This window comes from Callorhinchus milii, unplaced genomic scaffold (assembly GCF_018977255.1).
Source record: "Callorhinchus milii isolate IMCB2004 unplaced genomic scaffold, IMCB_Cmil_1.0 Scaffold12, whole genome shotgun sequence".
NCBI lineage: Eukaryota > Metazoa > Chordata > Chondrichthyes > Chimaeriformes > Callorhinchidae > Callorhinchus > Callorhinchus milii.
Window position 1 is genome coordinate 959,964 of NW_024704753.1, and position 23,725 is coordinate 983,688.

Below are 23,725 nucleotides of genomic sequence, written 5' to 3' on the forward strand. Positions count from 1 at the left end.
GGGTGGATGTTAAACATCGCAGGGCACTGGGCGAAAAGGGAAGGGAGTCTCTCTCTCTCTCCCGGTGTCCTGGACAACAATCCCCCTAATAAAATTGGTCACTCGCTCCTTGGCTGTTTATGGGAAATTGCTGTGCGCAAATTGGCTGCCACTGTACAAATCCACTGTATGTATAGCCTGTGAAGCACTTTGGGACATTCTCCTGACGTGAAAGGCGCTGTACTAAATATAAGGATTATTATTATTAGTTATTATTATTTATTACTATTATCTTCCCTATTCCTCTTGACAGTGAGAAACGTGAAATGAACCCAATGCAGTAATAATAATAATAATAATAACAACACTATCTCCTGTACTCTGCTCAGTGGGATTGGAACACACACTCACTACCCACTGATCAGTGTCCTCTCCTCAGTTGTAATTAATCATAATCATTATCGAGTTGACTCCCTGTAGGATAAGAGGTTTAGAGTTACGAAGGGGCAATTTCAGCACAGACACCAGGAAGTGTTTCTTTACCCAGAGGTTAATTAACGACTGGAAAGAGGATTGTCAGAAAGGGTGGTTGAGGCCAGGACACCGGGACTCATTTAAAAAGCAGCTGGACACTGGGATGAGGGGTTGGGTGTTCTGTTGAGAGGAGATCAGATGGGCCAAAGAGAGAGCGAGAGAAAGAAGAGTGAGTGTGTGCTCTCTGGTCCGGGCTGGTGCCTGGCGGCTTGCTGGTTGGTGGAGCTGTTATCTCTGTGGAACACCAGTGCGGTGGCGGGAGCTGGAGGCTGGGGACCTGCCGACGTTTATCACGGACACGGTTATCAGCCGAGTGCAGCCACTGGAGCCAAACAGAGGGATAAACCAACCACCGCAGCCCCGGGGGAGGAGCTGAGCTAATTCTCCTCGTTCCTCCGGCACGTAGGCAGCAGAACGTTGCTGGTGTATGCTCTGTGCCAAGGCTGAGAAGAGGTAGTTGGCCCATCCCACACACACGCACGCACACACACGCACGCACACAGAACAGGCAGATGGAACCTTGGTTTATCCGAAGGACGGAGCTTCCAACAATGCCGTGTTCCCCCCCAGCACTGCCTTGGAGCGTCAGCATAGACTATGTGATTCCAAATCCTGACGTGGGACTTGAAACCACAACCTTCGAAGGCCTCAGAGGAGAGAGAGAGAGAGAGAGAGAGCGCGCGCACCAGACTGACACACGAGATGATCAGTTTAAGATTTTAACAGGTGACAGGTTTCCGTGTTCATGGTTTTATTAATCGGATATTAGACATTACAGGGCAAAACTGTGCATAGCGTGAGACCAACGTGACAATTTAGTAAAAGACACACAGTTTACACACCTGATTCTCACCGTTTACACTCGGTTCATACATAGGTTTACACACAGTTTGCACAGAGCTTGCACACCGCCTGCACATGATAGCCCCAACGCTAGTGAAACCCTGCGTCTGTATAAGTGTCCGTGTGTGTAAGTGTGCGCGTGTGTTGGTGTGTGTGTTAGTGTGTGTGTGTGTGTATGTTAGTGTGCGTGTGTGTGTGGGGCGGGGGTGGTCTCTCTCACAGGGATTTCCAGTGCCGTGCCCTGGGGTGGTCCGGAGGTGGCTGGAGTGTGTTGGGGTTGGTCAGGCGAACCCGGAAGCTCAGGTGCTTGGCAATGTAGATGGCGCAGGCGGAGAGACAGAGAGTGAGGAGAGCGGCCACGGAGAGCAAGACGTCTACCCTGATGAAGTGCTGACACTGGACGGACCACCAGCCCCGGCAGCTGGACTGCTCCTCCGTGACCCGTGACACTCGCTTGCCCTTGGCGGAGGCCGGGGACGAGCAGCGGATCTTTCGCTCCATCCGGAGTTCCTGCCCCCTCAGCCACTGCCTGAGATAAGCGATCTGGCAGTCACACACCCAGGGGTTATTGGACAGCTCCACCCTGCGCAGATCCCTCGGCTTGTCAAAGGTGCCCGGGGCCACGGCTGTCAGCCTGTTGGACTGCAGGTAAAGCTCGCTGGTGTTCTCGGGCAGGGCGGGCACCTCCCTCAGCCCCAGCCGGCTACAGTCAACCTTCAACCCCCCGGGGCTCAGTGGCGTGCAGTGGCAGGGATCCGGGCAGGGCACCCCGCCCACCGGCAGGGTTAATAGCAAGATCAGCGGCGCTCCAATGCAGGCCAACATGGCGTGTGTGCTGTAGGGGAGGATCGGGGATAACGTGGGTTTAAAGGGAGGCAGTGGAACCAGCTCACAGCCATTCGGCCATCTTTACTCATTGAACTGACTGTCCATGCCCCCCGCCCTCCTATCCCCGACTCCCCATACTGCAGCTGTCTACTGTAACCCCATCCCCTGCCCTCTGCTGCATTTTGCCCTGCGCGGCCATGAGTGAATGACCCCAATTTATCTGGAGAAACTTCCTTCTGTCTTCCAACAGCACCGCAGGAGTTTGACGTCTGCCTGAGCAAACACCGGTCGGGGAGCTCGGTGTAACGTCTCAGGGCGGCACCCTTAGCAAACGAAGGCCCCCCCCCCCCCCAGCGTCTTAACTTGTCTGTGAGCTCAAGAGTTCCTGATGCTACAGCTCGAACCAATGACCTCCTAACCCTGGAGCGACCAAGCCAAAAAATGTCTAATCCTGTTCGTAACCGCTCACCCCAAAATGCTTTCTTTTGCCCTGAAACGTGTCACGTGAGGTACAGGCAAGAGTAAACCGTCTGGATAGTTTATCCGTGTCTCTCTGGCTCTTACCTTGCTATGCTGACCCACGCCATTGCTCTCAGCCCCAACAATGGAGTCAAGCCTCCGAATCGAGATCGGCTTTATATATTTGGACGTGGGAGCATCTCGTGTTCTCCCGCTGTCAAACAGAAGGGAAACGAGCTACAAATACTCCCTTATCATTCCCCAAATGCCATTGGTATGATAGGGTTTCCTGTTATTTTCGTGGCTCTTTTTTATCTTCAACCCTCAAGTCTCCTCATCATTTCCCTCCAACCAATGCTCCTCCCTGTTCTCGTGAAGGACTGACTGATTGACGCAGCCCTGGGCTATCTCACCACAGGTTCATTCTGGTGCCTCGGATTCTAGACAGACAGCAATTCATTCAACTTGGTGGTGGGGGTGGACAAGAGGACTTTAGCTGAGACCCCTTTGCCCTGCCTTGCCCCAACCTAGTCCAACTTCTTCAATCGCACCTCCTGAATCCTTTCCAGTCTCTGCAGGTGCTTAGAAGTGGGAATCCTGACCCAGTTTCCACTGCTGTGGGCTGGGGTTTTGGAAGGATGAGATCAGATGGGCCAAAGGACCTTCTTCATCCAAACCTGTGGTGTGTCGGGAACACAGGTGATCTGCAATACAGCTGCGTGGCCATTAGATGTCACTGTTGACACACACACACAGAGCAGGGACACAGTTGGACACTTCACTGAGAGAAAAGACTTGGATTTGAACCAAAATATAATAATAATCCTGGTATGTGATACAGCGCCTTATCACGGCTTCGAGACGTCCCAAAGCACTTCACAGGGTACACTGTAAAGTGAATTGACTGTGTATATTGTGGGCGAAACGCGGCAGCCGATTGCACACAGCAGCGCCCCCACAAACAGCTGTGAATTGCGTGACCACTTTTTTTAAAATTTTTCTTTTTTCTGTTGGAAAGGTACTCTTTCAACTCCTTTGGTAACACGCGAGAAAAAAACAACAACTTTCCTGTGTGCAGATGAATAACTTGGCTGCATGCGGGACCTTGCTGTGAGCAAAACGGCCACCGGGTTTGGAATTGATGGCAATTAGCTGTGAAGCACTTTGAGACTTTATGACGCTACAGGTGCGATGGTAAGGATGATTCTTATTATTACTACTACAGCACTGCATTATTACAAGTCTAATTATTATACACTCCTGGCCTAGCTTGTCTGAACGGTTAAAAAAAAGGAAATATTTTGCAGAATCCGTAACATTGACATCCTCGCCAAGTGAAAGGCGCCGTAACAATGTGATCACTGCCTTTGGTAAAGAAAATCCTTCATCAAAATGGTTACTCATTGGACGCTGGTCGCCTCATGCTTCTCATCTTATGTGCGTGTGTGTTTTTCAAGACCCTCCTCTTCGACCACGCCTTTGGTCACCCTCCTACCCTAACCTTCCCTGCTCTCCACCTCTCCTGATCCCAACCTTCTGCTCGGGTCCAAATCCCTGACTGTCCAGGGCCTTGGATGTCCTCCCGATGTGAAAGGCGCCATGAAATGCCATTTGTTGTTGTTGTTGTTGTGTGATTTACCCCAAAGCTTCCATCCATTCACATTTCTCTTTGTCCTTCCTCCCTGTTGTGCCCTCGATGTGCGTGTGTGTATGTCACTGGCAGACAACCCTGACTCACTCACGACCGCAGATGAACTCAAACTGCTGCTGGTAGGGTGGTTTGCTGTGTGGTGTCCTGTAGAGGAGTGGTTACCGCTCTCACCTCGCAAGCGAGAGGAGGTACTGGGGAGGTAAGGGGAAAAAGGGGGAAAAATGGGATTAACACATCTGCCGGGATCTACAAAAATGGAACAAGCGGAACGACACGCTGGGGAACGAGAGGCAAAAGCACTGGGACTCCTCCTGGGCTGGTTTACCTACGATTCCACAAAAAAAAATCTGCTACAAATGGTGCTGGAGTCAGTGAGCTCAGGGGCCTCTGGTTATATCTAACTCAGCTCCAACAGCTTCCTAATAGTTATTGTCGTGGTCGGTTACTAATCGCGGTGGATGGATTATGTCTAAGTGCTCCGAGATGCTGCCCCATGTGGAGGGCGCTATATAAATGCAAGTTGTTGTTGTTGGTGGCGTTGGCGTTAAGCAAACAGCAGTGATAAAGGCAGCGGCTGTTCCACGGGGAGCGAATGGTTAATTCTGGCCGGGGTGGGTGAAGGTGGAGGGGGGGGGTCGTGCCCCAGAGTGGGTGGAAATTGCAAAGCTTCAGAAGCGATTAGACAACACATTCGATAACCGTGGCAATCTGTGGCAAGACATTTATCCTCTCCCCCCCCCTCACCCTCCTGTTCCCCCCTCCCTGCCCTGGGGGAGATGTGGCCCAGGGCGCTCGTCAGCATGAGATGAGCAGAGTGTTTGCCAGCGACCGGTGTCCCTGAGTCTTGTCCAGTGGCCGATCAGACAACAGCTCACAGGCAGCCAGTTCCTGGTACAGCGTGTTCAACACCTCCAGGATGTGAGCCTTTCCTGTGGGAGGGAGAGAGAGAGAGAGAGAGAGAGAGAGAGATGGAGAAAGAGGAAGAAAAAAAAGAGAAAGAGGGAGACGGAGAGGGAGAAGGCGAGCAAAAAAGAGAGAGGTAGAGGGAGGGAAAGAAAGGGAGAGAGAGAAAAATAATTTTCACATCAGTTGTCACAATCCATCCGGCCTGTCCTTGCTGGAATGGCTTGGCCTGAGGAGCACATTGTGCAATGGGAAAGGAATCTTAACAACACGGCACACTGGGACCAGAGCCCCGGGCCACACTGGACACCAAGTTGCCAGCACTTCTCCCAGATATTTCTTCCCGTCTCATTATTCCTCTCCTCCTCCTCCTCCTCCTCCTGCTGAGGCCACCAGATTCCACCTAGTCTTAGCCCTCAAGGTCACTTTGTCTGAAAGTTTAAGGTGGCGCAGACCTGTGTAAAGCCATCGCCGTGTAAACGGGGAAACCCATCACCGTTCATAAGAGTCTCCAAACCAAACTGAGATTTGCAGACATCCCACCGACACGTGGAAATCCCAGAGATAGACTGTTGGAATGGAATGTGCACTCTCTCTCTCTCTCTCTCACTGGAGGGATGAACACTGCTTACCTAATTCTGGAGAGTGTTAGGCACAGGTTGGCAAGAGCCAAGACTTGGGGGGGGAGCCCAGAGTGTGCGTTGGGGTAAATGCTGGAGTCTAACCAGCTAAACCCACATGGCGTGGCCATTGATAGCGCCGTCTGGCCAGCTTTCCTGCTGCTTGTCCAGCTAGGCCCACCCTACCAGTTAGGGCTTTGGCTTGTGGGGTTACCGAGAGCTGAATGGGAGGATTCCCTGCCCCCGGCGACTGGTAAGGTTTGCGGACTCACCGTGCTGGGGGTCACTGCACGACTCCAAAGTGTTGAGCAGGATTTTTCCCAGCGACCGTCTAGAGAAATTCTAGGCAAAGTGAATAAACATTGTGTTGGTTATTATAGGGTTTAAAAAAAAGGAACGTTTTCAAATCGAGTTCAAAGGCGTTGTCCTTTGGATGAGATGTTAAAACGAGGTCCCGCCTGTGCCCTGCTCTAACTAACTATTCGGAAAGAGAAAGCAATTTGTCTCTCGTGGTGTCCCCCAGATAGAATCTCTCGCTCACCTCAAAAGCGGTTACTGTGCACAAATTGGCTGATCCGTTCACCTACAAGCACTTGGTCATGCACTTTACAGTAAAATCAGTGAAGCACCTTGAGACATCCTCCCGATGTGACGGACGCTACATAATCATACAATAACAATAATCCTTGCATTTGGTACTGTGCCTTATCATGTCGTTGAGACGTCTTAATGCGCTTCACAGAATATAAAGTGCTTTGACTGTATATTTTGTGGGCGAAAGTGCCCCCACAAACAGTCGTGGATTGAAGTGACCAAATTATTATCGTTTTTCGAAGGGCTTATTACCCTCGGAAAGTGATCCGCCAATCAACTGACAACCGGGTTCCTACTTACTCCTGGGTAAACGGAGGAGTGTGTGTGGAGTATGGAAACCTGCCTAAGGGTTCCCCTGGCCGGGAATCGACCCCGGGTCCTCTCACTTGTGAGGTGAGTGCTCTAATCACTACCTATGGGACTCCTTTTTACAGCGCTTTGAAATATCCTCCCAGCGCTATATGAAATATGAGAAGGATGATTATTATTATATTAGCGCGTTCTCGCAGTGACTCACGAGGTGACGGAGCTGCTGGAGGAGCAGTAAGACGTCCAGCAGTTTCTCCTCAATCAGCGACAGCCGCACTCTCTCCGTCTCCAACATCTGGAGCTCCGTCTGCAGCTGCTCACTCTCCACTACCTTCCTCTGCAGCTCACACACCAGCGACCCCTTCAGCTTCCCACCGGCAGCAGCACAACAAAGGCAAACACACATCATACACACAAACAGAGAGACAGCCCATCGTGTCTGTGCTGGTGCTCGCTTCCCCCCACTGGAGCTCTCTACTCTAACCCCATTCCCTGCTCTCTCTCTCCCCATCGTGTCTGTGTTGGGGCTCGCTCCCCCACTGGAGCTCTCTAATCCCATTTAGCTAACTATTTAAGTTACAGAAACTCACCACTAAAATGACCCACATATTTCATGTTAATCTCTTGACAATTATAGTCTAACAGTGATGGCTCTTGGACAAGTTCCTGTGAGTTCCTGGGAAGGGGGTGGGGTAGAGATTTGCTCGGCTTGGTTTAGCTCAGCCCACCTGTTCCATGTCTGTGGCCATTTGGCTGGCCTGCGTCTCCCTCCACTCCAACTGTTGCGTTAGCCGTGCCACCTTCTCCACCAGTTCCAAGATGGCAACGCTGCTCTCCTCACTCTGCCCACTCCCAAACTGCCACAGCAGCTTCCTCACAGTCTGATCATCACAGCTGCCGACAGACAAACAAACAACATCTCACGTTCGGAGCTGGCCAGTCAACTGGTGACAAGCTCAGTCTCTCCCGCACGCACGCTGTTTGACGCTCAGTCACTCGACAGCGATCAGACTGGACAGTGAGTGGACATCGCTAACAGCACAGGGTTCAATAACTATTTAGAAACCGCAGTCCGCTCTGCAGCTGTTGCAAGAGAGGAACTTTTCAACAGGTTGCAGGATCGTAGCATCTTACAGCTCAGAAGGAGGTAACTCGGCCCATTCGGGCACTGGCCTGGGTCTCAGAGCGAGCTGTCCCAATCAGTCCCACTGCCCCGTCCTGTCCCCACCCCTCCCTCAAGCCTCTATCATATCCCTGTCCCCTGTCAGGAGATCAGGTTGACGTTCAGCTCCGGGTTGGGTGGGTGGGGTGGGGGTGGATTGTCAGAGGCGCCATCTTTGGGATGAGACGTTGAACCGAGATCCTGTTTGTGCTTTGCTGTTCGTGCGGACCTTAAAGGCCGTGTGACACTACTTGGAAAGAGAAGGGAGATTCTCGGTGCCGGAGTCCTGGCTGTTTGTGGGACGTCGCAATGCGCGAACGGACTGAAGCGCTCGAGTACAAACGCACAGTCACTACATGTGTCGGTAGTTACCTGTGAAGCACTTTGAGGGGTATTTATTAGGACTATAATGGGGGGGAAAAGGGCTGTATTATCGGTCGCTCACCCGTTACCGCAGCAACACAGCCGGGCCAGCACCTTCTTGACCTCGGCCACCCTGCTCTGCTGATCTTCCGTCCATTTCTCATCCTCCTCGTCTGAGGCTGCCTGGCCCTCCACAGAGCGTAGTAACTGTTCGTCATCTGCCCAAGACCAGCACAGACAGCATAGCAAGGGTTAACCCACAGCAACAACAACAACAACAAGAAATTACATTTGATACGCCGCCTTTTCACATCCTCCAGACGTCTCAAAGCGCTTCACAGAATATACTGTAAAGTCTAGTGACTGTGCATTTTGTGGGAGAAACTCGGCAGCCGATTGCACACGGCAGTGTCCCCACAAACCGCCAGGGATTGAGTGACCACATTTTTTCTTGGGGGTGAAGGAGAGACTTTGAGATGTTTTAATGAGTCAAGTGTAAGGATTAGGAGTGAGATTGGGATGAGACAGGGAGCGGTGGGGGGGGGGGGGGTGGGGGGGTGTTGGGGAGAGAAGTTGTGAAGTGCCTGAGCTGTAGGTTTGCTGGAGGGACGGTCGGGAGGCTCAGGGTTCTGGAAGGAAGAGGTCAAACGTGTTGCGTGTTTGCGGGTTGCGTGTGCTTACCGCTGTACACGGGTATCTCTGTCTGACCCGTTGGCGAGCCTCGCTCCTGGGGCTCAGGTGAGCAGTGCACCTGCCTGACCTCCGACCCTGGCCCCGCCCTGACCTCGGGGGTAATTGGCTGCAGGAACTGGAGTTTGATGACCTCTGATCTGAAAGAGTAAAGTCACAGGTGAAGGATGAACAGGTGAAATTCCACCTGGTCTCGGCCTTGAGCCCATCGCATGTCTGACTGACGTTGGGCAGAACAGCGGAGAATTCTCCAATTGATCTTTAAAAAAAAATCCCTGGTTTCCTCACGACACCGTGCGATATTACCGACTCCCAGACAATCCGGTGAAGCATTTTGAGATGTCTCCGATGCGAAAGGAGTTTAAGTGTAAACTTGTTGCCCAGTAATACAACAGTGAAACAGGTAACAGGCGCTGTACCGCTCACCGCTGAGCCCACACTGTGAATATTTTGAATATTGTGTCCATCTTTGGGTTAAGCCATAGCATTGCTGCCTCAGAGTCAGTGTACCGGCAGTGAGTGGGGAGGGGGAGTGGGGATAGAGGGAGGTGAGTGTCGTGACAATGATCAAAGGCTTGAAATTCCTCCCGGTGCTAACCTGTCAGACCATTTTGTCTTAATATTTCAGACGGGGCAGATTTGTGGAAAATTCGCTCTTAATTCAGAGTCTGTGTGTGTGTTTTTTTTTGCTTTGATGAGCTGATATATCTTAAGACATGAAGAATAGTGCCTGGGGCTGAGGGAGGGTGGGGGTGAGTGTGTGGATGATCGGTGTGTGTGTGTGTGCGCGTGTATGTGTGATGTGTATGCATGTGAGTGTGTGTGTGTGTGTGTGTGTGTGTGACGTGAGTGTGTGTGTGTGATGGTGGGGGGTGAGGGGGCGGTGTGGGTCGAGGGCACACAAGCCAGGCTGCAGCATTTAGATGCTAACTGAGGGGTCTCCATAGTGAGAGACAAACTATCCGGTCTGTGAGCTTGTGCTTTTGTGCGGCTGAAATAAGCCGGTCTGACCCCTGATGAGACAAGGTCATGGGGGTGGGGGGGTGGCGGGGTGGGGGAGAGAGAGAAAGAATTAGAGTGATGAGGAGACAATCCCACAGATTACCACTGACCGAGTGAGAACTGTGACTTCAGAGCAATTCCTCTTAATAAAATTTGAATTTAACTTTGAGAGGAATTAACAGGAATGTGGTGCGTGGAACATTTCTCTCTTTCTTTCGTTATCGTGTCCCGTGACTGATGGAGTGGGGTGGGGGGTGGTGTGGGGGGGGGGGGGGCGAGGGATAAGAATCATTTCCCAAGTGGACTGGCACATTTACCGGTTTGGCGGAGTTTTGTGGTTCATTCAGTTTTGTGCGCAATTGGCTGCCGCGTTTTGCCCGCACAATACAGTCACTACACTTTACAGTTTATCCTGTGAAGCGCTTTGAGACGTCTCAACAATGTGATAAGGGGCTATATCAAATGGAAGGATTATTCTTATTATAAACATGTGGTTACAGTTCCGCAGAGTCTGAGCCGGCCAGACGTAAAGCTTTTCATTGTTATCCAGTCAGCGTCGGAGGCATTTGCTATCTGGTCTCAGCCGTCAATCTCACTGGTGAAACGTCTTGGCACGCAGTGAGCTAGTTTTGGGCATTCTCCTGACGCGGGGTGAAAAGGGCTGAATTCCCGCCTTTCCCTGACGAGCCCCCAGCCTGGCGGAGACGGGGTCAGCCCTTAGCCATCTGCGCGGATTCAGGAGGAAAAGAAAAGAGAAGAAAAGCAGCCTGTGGGCTTACACACACACAGACACACACAGTCATGGAGAACAGCCAGCTCCAGCTAGACAGAAATAAAAGGGCAGATTTGCAATTTAGAATCTCTTTGATAGCATTACTATGGCGTGCTACCTTTGATATATCGTCGTGTGAGACCCTGTATGTGGTAGACCCCTGTGTGAGAAGGATCCTGGTTTGATTCCTGGGCAGGGAGAAACCTTAGACAAGTTTCCTTTACTCCACACGCCTCAGTTCACCCGGCAGTAAGTAGGAAACCGGTTGTTAGTCGATTGGCAGATCGCTTTCCGGGGGTAATAATCCCTTCAAAAAAAAATTTGTTGACTCAATCCACGACTGTTAGTGTGACACTGCTGTGCGCAATTGGTTGCCGCGATTCACCCACAAAATACAGTCACTACACTTTACAGTATATTTTTTGAATCACTTTAAGACGTCTCAATACACACACACATACACACACACAGCAACTATTAGCAGCCTCCTCGCAGATGGCAATCCCATCCACCGCTGTTAACGGCCCCTATTGTTTCATTCCCAGACCCCAGGTTCCCATCACTCAATCTGACGGTTTGATTTAAGCCCCCCCACCCCCCCCGTTACCCTGGGTCAAGGTGCAGGGGGAGGGAGGGGGAGGTTAGGCAGTGGGAGCGAGCGAAAGGATGAAAAGATATGTCAGTGTCCTTTGGGTTTAACAAAGCAAACAGTCCTTTTCTCTCTGATACAACCCCCACCCGAAAACTCACAACCCTGACCCCACTTACCTCTCCACCCTCCGGCCCCCTCCCCCGAGCTCTGCAGGGAAGTGGCCGGGACCCGGGTCAGGAGCCAGGTGGAGATTCCCACCCACTCCCGTCGCTCTATTTCTCCTCGAAAAAATTAGCAACAACGCAGTTATACAGCGCTCCTCACACATGGTAGTGGCCCAGAGCACTTGATTAACCAGGATTTCAGAGCTACCCATCGCCCCATTCTCACAATCTGGGGATATAGGAACAGGAGGAAGCCATTCAGCCTCTTGAGCCCGTTCCGCCATTCTATTAGATCATGGCTGATCTCCACCCCCACCCACCCCCCCCAATCCGTTCTCTATCACCTTCGTGCACAGCGCGCGCTCATAAGTCATGTCGAAAGGCAGATGAAAGTCTCCCTGGTAACACTGGGATGGATGTAACTGTTTGGCAAAGCATTTGTTTTTGCCTGAGATTGTGTTTCCATCTGTGCTGCAGACAGTGGGGATGGCGGCTTATGATCAGTCTCAGTAACAGACAGAATCTGCCACTAAACTCTTTTAACATGTCAAATTAGAGACTATAAAGGCCCCTGGGCACAGCCTATACCTCACACCTTGGCAACCACAGGGTCGGGCTCAGTACTGTACTGTCTCACAGTCCCAAACCACTGATTCAATCAGAGACAATAGCACTAAAACAGACCATCGTGTCTGTGCTGGTGCTCGCTCCCCCACTAGAGCTCTCTACCCTAACCCCATTCCCTGCTGTCTCCTCATCGTGTCTGTGCTGGTGCTCGCTCCCCCACTAGAGCTCTCTACCCTAACCCCATTCCCTGCTGTCTCCTCATCGTGTCTGTGCTGGTGCTCGCTCCCCCACTGGAGCTCACTGTCCCACTAGGAGGCATGTTCACTAAGAGTTTTAATGTTTTTTAAGCGTTCCTCTCTCTCTCCCACCCCCCCCCCACCCGTATCGTTCCTTCCCCTTGCCTGCCCAATGGCTCATTAAATTCATTAGCCCGAAATCGTTGATATTCTTTGAATTCCTGCCACATGATCACATCATTAAAATCACATATTCGCTGTGAGATGTTCAAAGTCAGACAGCAGCAAATGATCCTTCATCCTTCCCTTCCCCCAACTCTGCACTCTGGGGTGGGAGTGAGTGGAAAGATTTCCACGAAAGATGGATCTGTGCGGTATTGGTAGATGTCCGCGTGCCACATGCCCTCTACCATTGGCCTCTGCCCCAAATCTGCCCTCCATCCCGCCCTGCTCCCCTTGTCCTGTTGCTTAGTGGGTAGATCACTTGCCTCACAAGCGAGAGGACCTGGGTTTGATTCCTGGGCAGCGAAACCTTCGGTAAGTCTCCTTACTCTACACGCCTCTGTTTAGCCAGCAGTAAGAATCTGCTTGTTAGTAGATTGGCGGATCGCTTTCCGATCCAATAATAATCCCTCCCCCCAAAAAAAGTTTTAAAAATTTGATCGCTCAATCCACGACTGTTTGTGGATCACTGCCGTGCACAATTGGCTGCCATGTTTCGGCCATCAAATACAGAATCACTACATTTTACAGTATATTCTGTGAAGCACTTTTAGACGTTTCAACGACGTGATAGGACACTACATCAAATTCAATGATTATTATTATTATTATTATTAATATTGGGGCTTGACCTTGTCCTTTGCTACCATCCCCCTGAACTGTGCAATAACATTGCTCCTTGTTACAGCCCCCAACCCCCATCCCCTTTCCATTGAGAGTCTGACACGGAGACAGTGTGAGAAGGGCACACATACCCCCTGGGAGAGGATCCACTCAGTCTCAGATAATCCACTCTCTGCCGGGCTTTCCCCATTCTGTAACTGATGTCAACTAACAGCCAGACGGGTGCTGAGCGCTGCCCAGCATATTGGAGCATCAAAGACCGCCCAACTCGGGGAAATGCCAGGAATCCTTTGCTCTGTCAATCAATCACAAGACCCGAGAGAGGGGAGAGAGGGGGAGGGATTGACATTGGGTGGAAGAGCTGGGCAGCAAAGCTGGTCTGTCAATCACTTGAGGCTGTCCTGACAACCTCCCTCAATAAGGAAGGGTTAGAGAATCACATGGCATAGAGGAGGCCATGCAGCCCATCTTGCCTGTGCCAGCTTTCTGAGAAAGCTCTCCAGTCAGTTGCGCTCCCTTCTCTCCCATCCCTCTCTCCCCCCACCTCGGCCGCTCTGCTACAGAGCTGTTCTCACCCTCTCTCCTCGTTGATAACAGGAACATGTGGTGTGCTGACAGCCTCTCTTCACCCAGGTTGAAAAACTGGTTAGTGTGAATTGGACACCCAAGAGTTGTAAAGATGGGGGCAGAACTGACTGCAGACTGGATCTATCCAGGTCAGCATCAAGGACAATATCCCAGGAAACGTTAGTAACTGGGCAAGCAATGCAAACCAAGGGAAAAAAAACCAAACTCAACACTTTTACTCTAACCCCATTCCCTGCTCTCTCTCCCCATCGTGTCTGTACTGGTGCTCGCTCCCCCACTGGAGCTCTCTTCTCTCATATCCTATACCCCTGCTCTTTCTCTTTCATAGCTGTGCTGATGCTCACTCCCCCACTAGAACCCAGTTGGCAAGGAATTTGAACAAGATCCCTCCCTCGCCCCCCCACCAGGCCTAGACTGTGATCTGAGAATCCTGATATGGGTTTGAACCCACAGAGTCTGTGACCCAGAGAGCTATAGATTAAGGTAAGAGGGAGAGGAAGGACATTGAAACTCCCAATGCAGTGGCTGGCTCTGGTTCCTGTTACCTTATCTTTGGTTATTGCTTTCCTTTTCCTTGCTGATTGCTGATAAACTCCTCATAATTTGCTTAATCTCCTCTCAAGGGGCGTCTGGTTTAAATCCACTTAAACTCCGTCACCAGGTTGTGAAATGTTGTTGTTTGAAAGGCCTTAAAGTGAAGACAGCGGGGAAGAGGGGAGCCCAGGAAGGATGTCTGTTCAATAGATAGCGGTGTCAAGGGGAAGGCAGACCCAACCCCTCCCCATGGCCAGGGGTAAAGGTGCTGCCTGGGGCAGGACCGAGCTATACAGCTTCTCATTGTGTTGTAATCCAGACAGAAATAATTGCTATCAACATCTCCGTTATTGTAGCAAGCGACTACCAGGATGGTAGAACGCAGACTACCTCCTGACTCTGTGGTGAGAGTGCTACCCCCTGCGCCAGGCTGATACACTAAGCATCAGTCAAGGCTGAGAGCCAGTGGTTACGGTTAGCAGCGTAATTATTAAATCCTTTTTCACTGGTTGTCCAAAGGCTTAATTTAACAACGACGATTTCACACGGCATATAATGCCTTTTCCCCCCCGATTTACAAGTGAAAACAGGTGCATTTGCTCACGGTTTGAACAAAGGCGTAGAATGAGATTGCGCCCTCATGCAAGTTTGCACTCAGCGCACGATACAGCTGTGCCCACATGTTGTTTACACGTAATACAGGTGTGTTTACAAATGGTTTACACATGGCACACTATAGACCCCTTTTGCTAATTTCTTCTCCCACCCCTCGTCTCCTCCCCCCCACCCTCAGGCACAGACGAGATGAACCCAGTTGTAACTGCCCTAGACTGTCACACAGCAAGAAATTCATATCAATTGTCTGGTCTGCGATTGTTTCCCTCGGCAAAGCTTCCCAAAAGATAGAAAGTAAATGAACAAGGAGCCATATCAGTGAGACGTGAGAAGGCTGGTTACCACGGGTTACGGCCCGGAGTTCATATCTTGTGGGCACAGCGTATAGCGGGAGATAAAGAGAGTGTCTGGTGATTGATGGTATTTCTCAGGCTGAATAGAGCCAGGTCCCTGGGAGTGAATGGAAAGGTCCCACAATGTGTCACACCAACTATTATGCTCCCGTGAATTACCCTGAAAGCAGCGAATGAGTCCCCGGCGGGAGAAAGACAAAGTCATTTAATAAGAAATTATCTGCATGGCTTCTAAATCTGCTGCTTAGCACAGGAGCCGGGTTTAATCAGTAAATACGCACTCTGTTCAAACTCGCTGTGAGGTACATGGTGCAGCGGTGATTTGGGTCTTTGGGTTACTTTTCCTCTCCTGTACAGTGTTAGAACGGGCGCAGTTTGTGAGCGAGGGAACAGTGCATGGCTGGCTTATCCTGTGTGTGGGAACAGTGTTACAAAGGGGCTTTGCCACTATTGGGATGAATCCAACTTCCCCCCCACTCCCGCCACCACCACAAGCGCCCAGTTCCCCTCATGCCCCCCTCCTCCTTCTTCCCTTGTTCTTTTGGTCCATTTGTGATTTGCCTGAGGAGCAGCTTTCTATAGTAAGTACTAGTTAGTTATACAATAAGATTTGCATTTATATAGCACCTTCACATTGGCCTGACGTCTCAAAGCACTCAAAGTTCATATCATTTAACTCTTGTTTTTGATCGAGTTGTTGATTGAGCTTGCGAGTCAGATGGGAGGATAACAGACCTGTTTCCCCCGGTTTCCAGGCCAAAAATCCTCTTGACAAATTGGTCCTTCACTTCATGACTGGAAGTATGCACATATTGGCTGCCGTCACTACACTTGTCGGCAAGTACCGGTGAAGTGTTATAGGGACAGTTTCGAATTCAAAGATTATTATTGTTATTGTGGCTTGCTGGTTGAGCATCAGATCCAATAGCAAATGATTTGGGGGTTCCTAAAAAAATGTTCTTATAAAAGGAAAGCAATAGTCAATTCACTTTACAGTGTGTTCTGTGAAGCGCTTTGGGACGTCCTCCCGACGTGAAAAGCGCTATATCAAATGCAAGGATTATTATTATTATTATTATAAGGGATGCTAACAGGTTTTCCCTGGAACTGGAGTAATTCTGAGACTCAGTTCAGCTCCTGGTTAGCACTAGGAGTTGCTAACCAGAAACCTGTCAGACATAATGTTTAACATGCAAATCTCATGGCTTTCCATGGTATTCAGGAAGGTAAGGGTTAGTAGGAATTTAGCAACATTGCGTTTCCCAACTTTTACTTCCAGCAAATGAATGGAAAATATCTTATTGCTGCCAAACATCTGCCGGCCAGCTGTGAGCGCTCTGAGACTCGAGTTATGTGGTCGGGTCTGCTCTTAAAGAGTGACGCAGCCTGAAGCACTGAAGGCTGACTCTGGCACATCTGGCCAGCAACAGCCTGACTCCGAGTGACAGTTAATCAATGAATACTACTATACAGAAGAGCTCATTTTATGAGGGATGTATATGGCAAAACAGAATCAGCGACTGATGTATAAAGCTGTGGATCTAATCGTTCACAAACATCCTCAATGGATGAGTGTAGAAATCCCGTTGAGAGCAGCACTTTGTGACATAGCTACAGGAAGCCGTGTGGCCTCACGTCCTGCAAGGACTCGCTCCATCGTGCCGTTCAAATTACAAGCTTGTCATTGAGCGGTGATGCCATGGGGCAGTGATGCCATAGGGCGTTGATGCCATGGGGCAGTGATGCCATGGGGCAGTGATGCCATAGGGCGTTGATGCCATAGGCCGGTGATGCCACGGGGCAGTGATGCCATGGGGCAGTGATGCCATGGGGCAGTGATGCCATGGGGCAGTGATGCCATAGGGCGGTGATGCCATGGGGCAGTGATGCCATAGAACGGTGATGCCATGTGGCAGTGATGCCATAGGCCGGTGATGCCATGGGGCAGTGATGCCATGGGGCAGTGATGCCATAGGGCAGTGATGTCACAGGGCGATGGTGTCATAGGCTGATAGTGTCATAGGGCGGTGATGCCATGAATGTATGATGTCGTGAATGTATGGTGTCATTGACTATGATGTCACCGCACTCTGATGTCATAGCACACGCATTCTACGGGGCCGCCGTGTGCCAGGACTGCTGCCGCGCGGTGGTGATGTCACGGGTCCGTGATGTCACTGATGCCTGTGATGTCATGGGGCTGTGACATCATGGGGTGGTGATGTCACGGAGCCGGTGACATTACGTCAGTATCTCAGTTCAGTTCCATCAGTTGCAGCGGAGGGGTGCGTCCCCCAGGGAGAGTGCACACACGGAGGGGTGCGTCCCCCAGGGAGAGTGCACACACGGAGGGGTGCGTCCCCCAGGGAGAGTGCACACACGGAGGGGTGCGTCCCCCAGGGAGAGTGCACACACGGAGGGGTGCGTCCCCCAGGGAGAGTGCACACACGGAGGGGTGCGTCCCCCAGGGAGAGTGCACACACGGAGGGGTGCGTCCCCCAGGGAGAGTGCACACACGGAGGGGTGCGTCCCCCAGGGAGAGTGCACACACGGAGGGGTGCGTCCCCCAGGGAGAGTGCACACACGGAGGGGTGCGTCCCCCAGGGAGAGTGTGCACACACGGAGGGGTGCGTCCCCCAGGGAGAGTGTGCACACACGGAGGGGTGCGTCCCCCAGGGAGAGTGTGCACACACGGAGGGGTGCGTCCCCCAGGGAGAGCGTGCACACACACGGCCTTCCAGACGGCACATTTCCACGTAGATGTGTCGCGCACCAATGGAAATACGAAGTATGGGTTTCTGCCTGTGGGGGCTGACCAACAAAATTGGGTCAGTTGTACTGCGGCCAGTGCAATTTGAGTCAAGTCTCCTCCTCCAGGTTCCTTGCGGGTTCCTCTACCTCAAAACACAGCTAACTACTTAACCAATGCAACTGAGCTGTGCAGCTGGTGTTTCCAGTCCAGCTTCCAACGTGTCATTTGTTTCACAAGCTTTTGAAGTTCAACCAACCTGTCATTCTCACCAATCAGATTTGGAGGTGTAGCAAATCCCATGAAAACAAGGTGCTCAGAGGGCGCACACACACACCGAGTCACTGAAAGGAGATTCACATCAATGGTAATTGGGTAGCGGCAAGTGAATCAAAATCAGCACCAACAAACTGGGTTATTATTGTACTGATGGCGAGAGGGACTTTTCTAATATTTCACACCTATTTTATTTATAACACTGGATTGTTGGAATTGTGAAAAATTGAGGAATATTTTAGCAGCTTTTTATATAGGATGTGAACAGCCTGTTAATGTGTGGTCACGTGTGCAAATCCGAGGCACAAATCAACCTGTTTCTTCAATAAACTCAAAAAGTGGGTCAAGTCACCAGCCAAGAATTGTTTCCAATGTCAGGTTGGAAAATATACAGACAGATGCACAGCCCAGACTGGAGGGAGGGATGGATGTGTAGGGAATTAACTGAGTCTAAGATGTGGCAACACAAACTGGAATCGCTCTTATTCAGGCTTCGGCTTTTGTGACTTAACACAATTACAAATAGATTGTCATTGCTAACTCTAGTTCTTCGGCAGCCAAGAAAAGGGATTAGAGTAGAGCTTCGGTGATGGACTGTAAGTTACAGTTTGGTTTGAGTCTCTAGCTAACCTAAATTTTAAAAAAACCTGCCCATTCCCTCCGCTTGGTGGGCACTGGCCTGCCCGTCCCACCATCAGCAGCGGGGCCTTCAGTTTTCCTGCCCCCACCCTCTGGAACTCCATCCATTCCTCAGCCCACAAATTACAGTCTACAACTTTACAATATATCCTGTGAAGCGCTTTGAGACGTCTCGAAGATGTGATAAGACACTTTATCAAATGCAAGTTAAAGTTTGGGGTTATACTTACAAAGAGGACAAGTTGGGCCGGATGGGCTGTGACTGGCAGGATGCCCCAGCAGAGTGACCTACCTGTAGTAGCGCAGTTGGCACTGCAGTTGGAGCACACTCCTCTGTAAGGATGGCACCTCCTTGGCTTGGCTTTCCAACTCCTTCACCTTCTGGAAGCTTCTGAGCACAGCCTGGCGTGCCTTGCCCACCCTCTGCCTGGTGTCCAGCTGCTCCCTCTCCAGCCTCCTGTTACTCTCCTCCAGGGTCAGGAGAGCCTCCTCAGACCTTCTCAGCTCCCTCTCCATCTCCTGGCTCAACCTCAGGGCCTCCTGCATACGCCCTTCCTTGAGGAGCTTGGCTGAGGAGCCCGTTGGGTTCAGTTGTGGGACATCAGATGCCACCCGAGCCGGGGTGTCTGTGTGTGGGTCCTGGTCGGGAACTTGGCGGCTCTTGCACAGTCCAACTTGGAGGGCGAGAGCCCGGGCATCGCTGCTCTGCAGAGCCGCCCTGAGCTCCTCCACCAGTTGCCTGAGGCTGGCGTTCTCCAACTCCAACTTGGCCACTTTGTCCTCGGCCGCCTCCAAAGCTACGATGTCCTCGTAACACTCCCTACTGCACGGCTCATACCGCCTGGGGGGCGGGCTGGATGGGCTGGAGCCCCCGCCGACCTGCTGACCCACTCCCGGCCCGGCTGGAGCCGGAGAGCGCCCCAGAGCGCCTCTCCTCCCCGTGAGCGGACCCCGCAAGCGGATCTGGGTCTCAATCAGCTCGGAGTCGCTGCCCACCAGGAGGCGGCCGGTGTGGTATTGGCATCCGGCTTTGGTGCTGAAGTAGCCGCAGAGTTTGGCGTGGAATTGCTTGAAGCTGAGCCGATCCGGGAGAGCCTCCAACAGCCCCACCGCCTCCTCCTCGCCCTGAGAGCCGGGCTCCAGCGCCAGGACTCGGCACAGGGCTCTCAGGTCCGCCGAGGAGATGGTGCCTTGACCCCGCAGGTCCAGGTGATGGAAGATCTCCTGCAGGTACTGGTCCAACCCCGTGGCCAACACGATGATCTCGTTCTCCACACCCCGGTCCAAGCCGTAATGATAAGCCAAGGCACTGACCACCCACTCTGTCCGCCTGGCCGGGCAGGGGCTGGGGCAGGGGCTGGGGCTGGGGCTGGGGCTGGGTCTGCCCGCTGCATCCTCTCTCCTCTCCTCTCTTCTACTCTCCCCTTCTCTCCTCTCTCCTTTCCCCCCAGTACCCCCTTCCTCTCTCCCCTCTTCTTCTGCTCTCTTTTCCTCTCCCCACCCTCTCTCCCCTCTTCTCTCTTCTTCTACTCCTCTCTTCTTCTCTCCTCCCTCCTTCCCCCCCACCCCCTCTTCTCTTCTTCTCTCCTCTTTCCTTTCCCCCCACCCCCTCCTCTCCTCTCTCCTTCCCCCACCCCCTCCTCTCCTCTCTCCTTCCCCCCACCCCCTCCTCTCTTCTCTCTCCTCCTCCCCTCACTCACTCACTCACTCACTCATTCCCCACAACCAGTGCTCGACTCCCAGACTCACTGTTGATGCTCCACTTGTTAATATGTTTTCCTTCTTTGGGAAAAAGAAACGCATCCCTCCCTCTCTCCTCCTCCTCCTCTCTCTCTCTCTCTCCACTGCCTCGCTCCCTCTTTTTCTCTCCTCCCTCTGGGTGTCTTTCTCTCTCTGTGTATCTCCCTCCCACTCTCTCCCTCCTTTCCCCTCTTTCTTTTTCCCCTTTTCTCTCCTCTCTGTCTATCTCTTTCTCCCCGTCTGTCTCTTTCCATCCATTATTTCTCTACCCCCTCTCTTTCACACCCTCTCTCTCTGGCTGTCTATCTCTTTTTTCTCTGTCTGTCTGTCTTCCCCCCTCTATCTCTCTCTGTCCCCCGGGGAGGGGGGAAATTGCACAGAGCCCACGGGAACTGCCAGAGGGTCGTGAAAATACACACAAAGTACACGTGGGCGTGACGGCGGCAACAGGACCACAAAATACTTCAAGATGTCAGATTCAGAGGGAGAGGGAGAGAGAGGAATGGGGGGGGGGGGGGGGGGGGAGAAGGAGAAAAAAAGGGGAAGGGAGAGAGAGAAAGAGAGGGGAAGGGGTGAGAGAGAGAGATAGAGGAGACAGAGGGAGAAAAAGAAAGACGGGAAGAGAGATGGAGGAAGGGAGAGGGTAAAAGAGGAGAGAAAGGGGGAAAGAGAGAGAGATAGAGAGGAGAAATAGGGGAAGGGAGGAAGAGAGAGAGATAGAGAGGAGAAATAGGGGAAGGGAGGAAGAGAGAGAGATAGAGAGGAGAAATAGGGGAAGGGGGGAAGAGATAGGGGGAGAGAGACTCGCATTTTGTTCAGTAAAACTTTTGGGCACAGTTTCATTGGGAATCTGCCAGTGAGATCCTGAACAATCCGCGTCCAGGAATATATATATACACACACACACACACACACAGCCCCTCTCTCCCTCTCTGTGTCTGTCTCTCTTATTTACCCGCAAATCAACCTTATTTTCACGCATAATACTCATCTCGGCGCACTGTTTTCTTTGGAAGAACGTCCCCAGTTTGTTCCTTTGCTGTCACTACCCACCCACCCCCTCACCCCCCCCCCACCCACCCCCTCACCCCCTCACCCCCCACCCACCCCCTCACCCCCCACCCACTGATGGGCAGACGCCAGGCAATCGTCTGGGGGGCGATTATATTGTACTTGATTTGACATTTTACAGAGTTGATTTGATTTGGGGAGTTACGAGAGAGAGAGTGGGTGTGGGTGGTGGGGGGGAGTGGTGGTGGGGGGGGGTGGGGGATGGGGGTAAGTGTGGTGATGGGGGTTGGGGGGTGGGGGTGGGGGGGTGGCGTGTGGTGATGGGGGATGGGGGATGGGGGGGTGGGGGGGTAAGTGTGGTGATGGGGGGTTGGCGTGTGGTGATGGGGGGGTGGGTGGGGTGGGGGTAAGTGTGTGTGTGATGGGGTTTGGGGGGTGGGGTGGGGGGTGGCGTGTGGTGATGGGGGGTGGTGGGTGGGGGTGGTGGGTGGGGAGGTGGCGTGTGGTGATGGGGGTGGGGGGTGGGGGGTGGCGTGTGGTGATGGGGTGGGGGACGGGGGGGGTGGGTGGGGGGTAAGTGTGTGTGTGATGCGGGTTGGGGGTGGGGGTGGGGGGTGGCGTGTGGTGATGGGGGGTGATGGGGGTGGGGTGGGGGGTAAGTGTGTGTGTGATGGGGGTTGGGGGGGGGGGGTGGGGGGGGTGGGGGGTAAGTGTGTGTGTGATGGTGGGGGGTGGGGATGGGGGGGTGGTGTGTGGTGGGGGGGGGTGATGGGGGGGGGTGGGGGGTAAGTGTGTGTGTGATGGGGGTGGGGATGGTGGGGGTGGGGATGGGGGGGTGGTGTGTGGTGGGGGGGGGTGATGGGGGGGGGTGGGGGGTAAGTGTGTGTGTGATGGGGGTGGGGATGGTGGGGGGTGGGGATGGGGGGGTGGTGTGTGGTGGGGGGGGTGATGGGGGGGTGGGGGGTAAGTGTGTGTGTGATGGGGGTTGGGGGGTGGGGGTGGGGGGGGTGGGGGGTAAGTGTGTGTGTGATGGGCACTCCGCTCTCACTGTGTGAGCACTTGTCCATCTGTTGCGTCACAGGCTGTGCTGTGCTGTACAGATGCTCTCCCACACCAAGTGCAGATGTGCAGATAGACATCCGGAGAGGCACCGAGACCACCGGTGGGGGGGAAGGTACTCCCGGGGGCCCCGAGTCGGTCCATCCAGCGCCTGGAATCCACCCACCGTGATCGGCCTTCACAGAGAGAGACAGAGAGAGAGAGAGAGGTAAACCCCGCACCGCCCGACTTGTGGGGAAGGAAGGCAATTCCTCGTTTCTGTGCCTTTTTTCCCCCCCAATTGGAAGCCTTTCCCCCGCAGTTCCAGCAAAGTGTAGTAACTGTAATGTACAATAATAACAATGATAATAATAATCCTTGCATTTGATTTGATACGGCACCTCATCACGTCTTCAAGACGTCTCAAAGCGCTTCACGGAACGTACCGTGAAGTGAACTGACTGTATATTTTGTGGGGTGCGAAACCGTGTATTTTGTAGGGAAGCGAGGCAGCCATTTGCAAACAGCAACAACCCTGTCCACCCCCCCACCACCCCCAACCCCACCCCACCCCACCCCACCCTTCAAGCACAAATGAACGGAACAACCTGTTTTTTTATTTGGGGGATTGTTGGCCAGGACACCAGGAGAGACGAACTCCCTACTCGTTTCGATTAACGCCACGGGAGCTTCTACCTCCGCCCGAACGAGGCTTTTTTTCTGGCCATCGAGTGATTTTTTTTTTTTAAAAAGAAATCTTTTCACAGACTCCACGGCGCTGATTCCCACAGTACAGTCCGGTTCATTTGATGTGCGCTAGTAATCCCCTTTTCTTAGCAGGACCTCCAAAACAGAATGGATTTCGATTAAAAAAAATGTTACGTGTGCCAATTTCACAGCCAACCGTAAGGATGGAAAGATAATGCGATTATTTGACTATTGTTTTGTTGTTAAACTTAATTTAAAAAATATATTAGTTTATTCTGAATGAGCAGTGGCTGAGGCCGATGGGTTTGAATCAGAACCATACAGAGAATTCTCTGCACCTGTCCCTCCCTCAGCTCCGCT

The 23,725-nt window shown here is 52.3% G+C and overlaps 2 protein-coding genes across 2 annotated transcripts; both read right to left on the reverse strand.

The window, feature by feature from the left end:
- Positions 1 to 1,247: 1,247 nt before the first annotated feature.
- LOC103185028 (platelet glycoprotein IX) lies at positions 1,248 to 2,818 on the reverse strand. Its single transcript, XM_007903341.1, has 2 exons — positions 2,749 to 2,818; positions 1,248 to 2,191 (listed from the first exon to the last, which is right to left on the reverse strand). The coding sequence occupies exons 1-2, from the start codon at positions 2,769 to 2,771 to the stop codon at positions 1,573 to 1,575; spliced, it is 642 nt and encodes a 213-aa protein (XP_007901532.1). The 5' UTR covers positions 2,772 to 2,818; the 3' UTR covers positions 1,248 to 1,572.
- Positions 2,819 to 4,227: 1,409 nt separating this feature from the next.
- On the reverse strand, positions 4,228 to 22,822 carry efcc1 (EF-hand and coiled-coil domain containing 1). Its single transcript, XM_007903346.2, has 8 exons — positions 22,668 to 22,822; positions 19,161 to 20,213; positions 8,927 to 9,075; positions 8,328 to 8,463; positions 7,449 to 7,614; positions 6,929 to 7,087; positions 6,090 to 6,159; positions 4,228 to 5,223 (listed from the first exon to the last, which is right to left on the reverse strand). The coding sequence occupies exons 1-8, from the start codon at positions 22,820 to 22,822 to the stop codon at positions 5,090 to 5,092; spliced, it is 2,022 nt and encodes a 673-aa protein (XP_007901537.2). The 3' UTR covers positions 4,228 to 5,089.
- Positions 22,823 to 23,725: the final 903 nt, after the last annotated feature.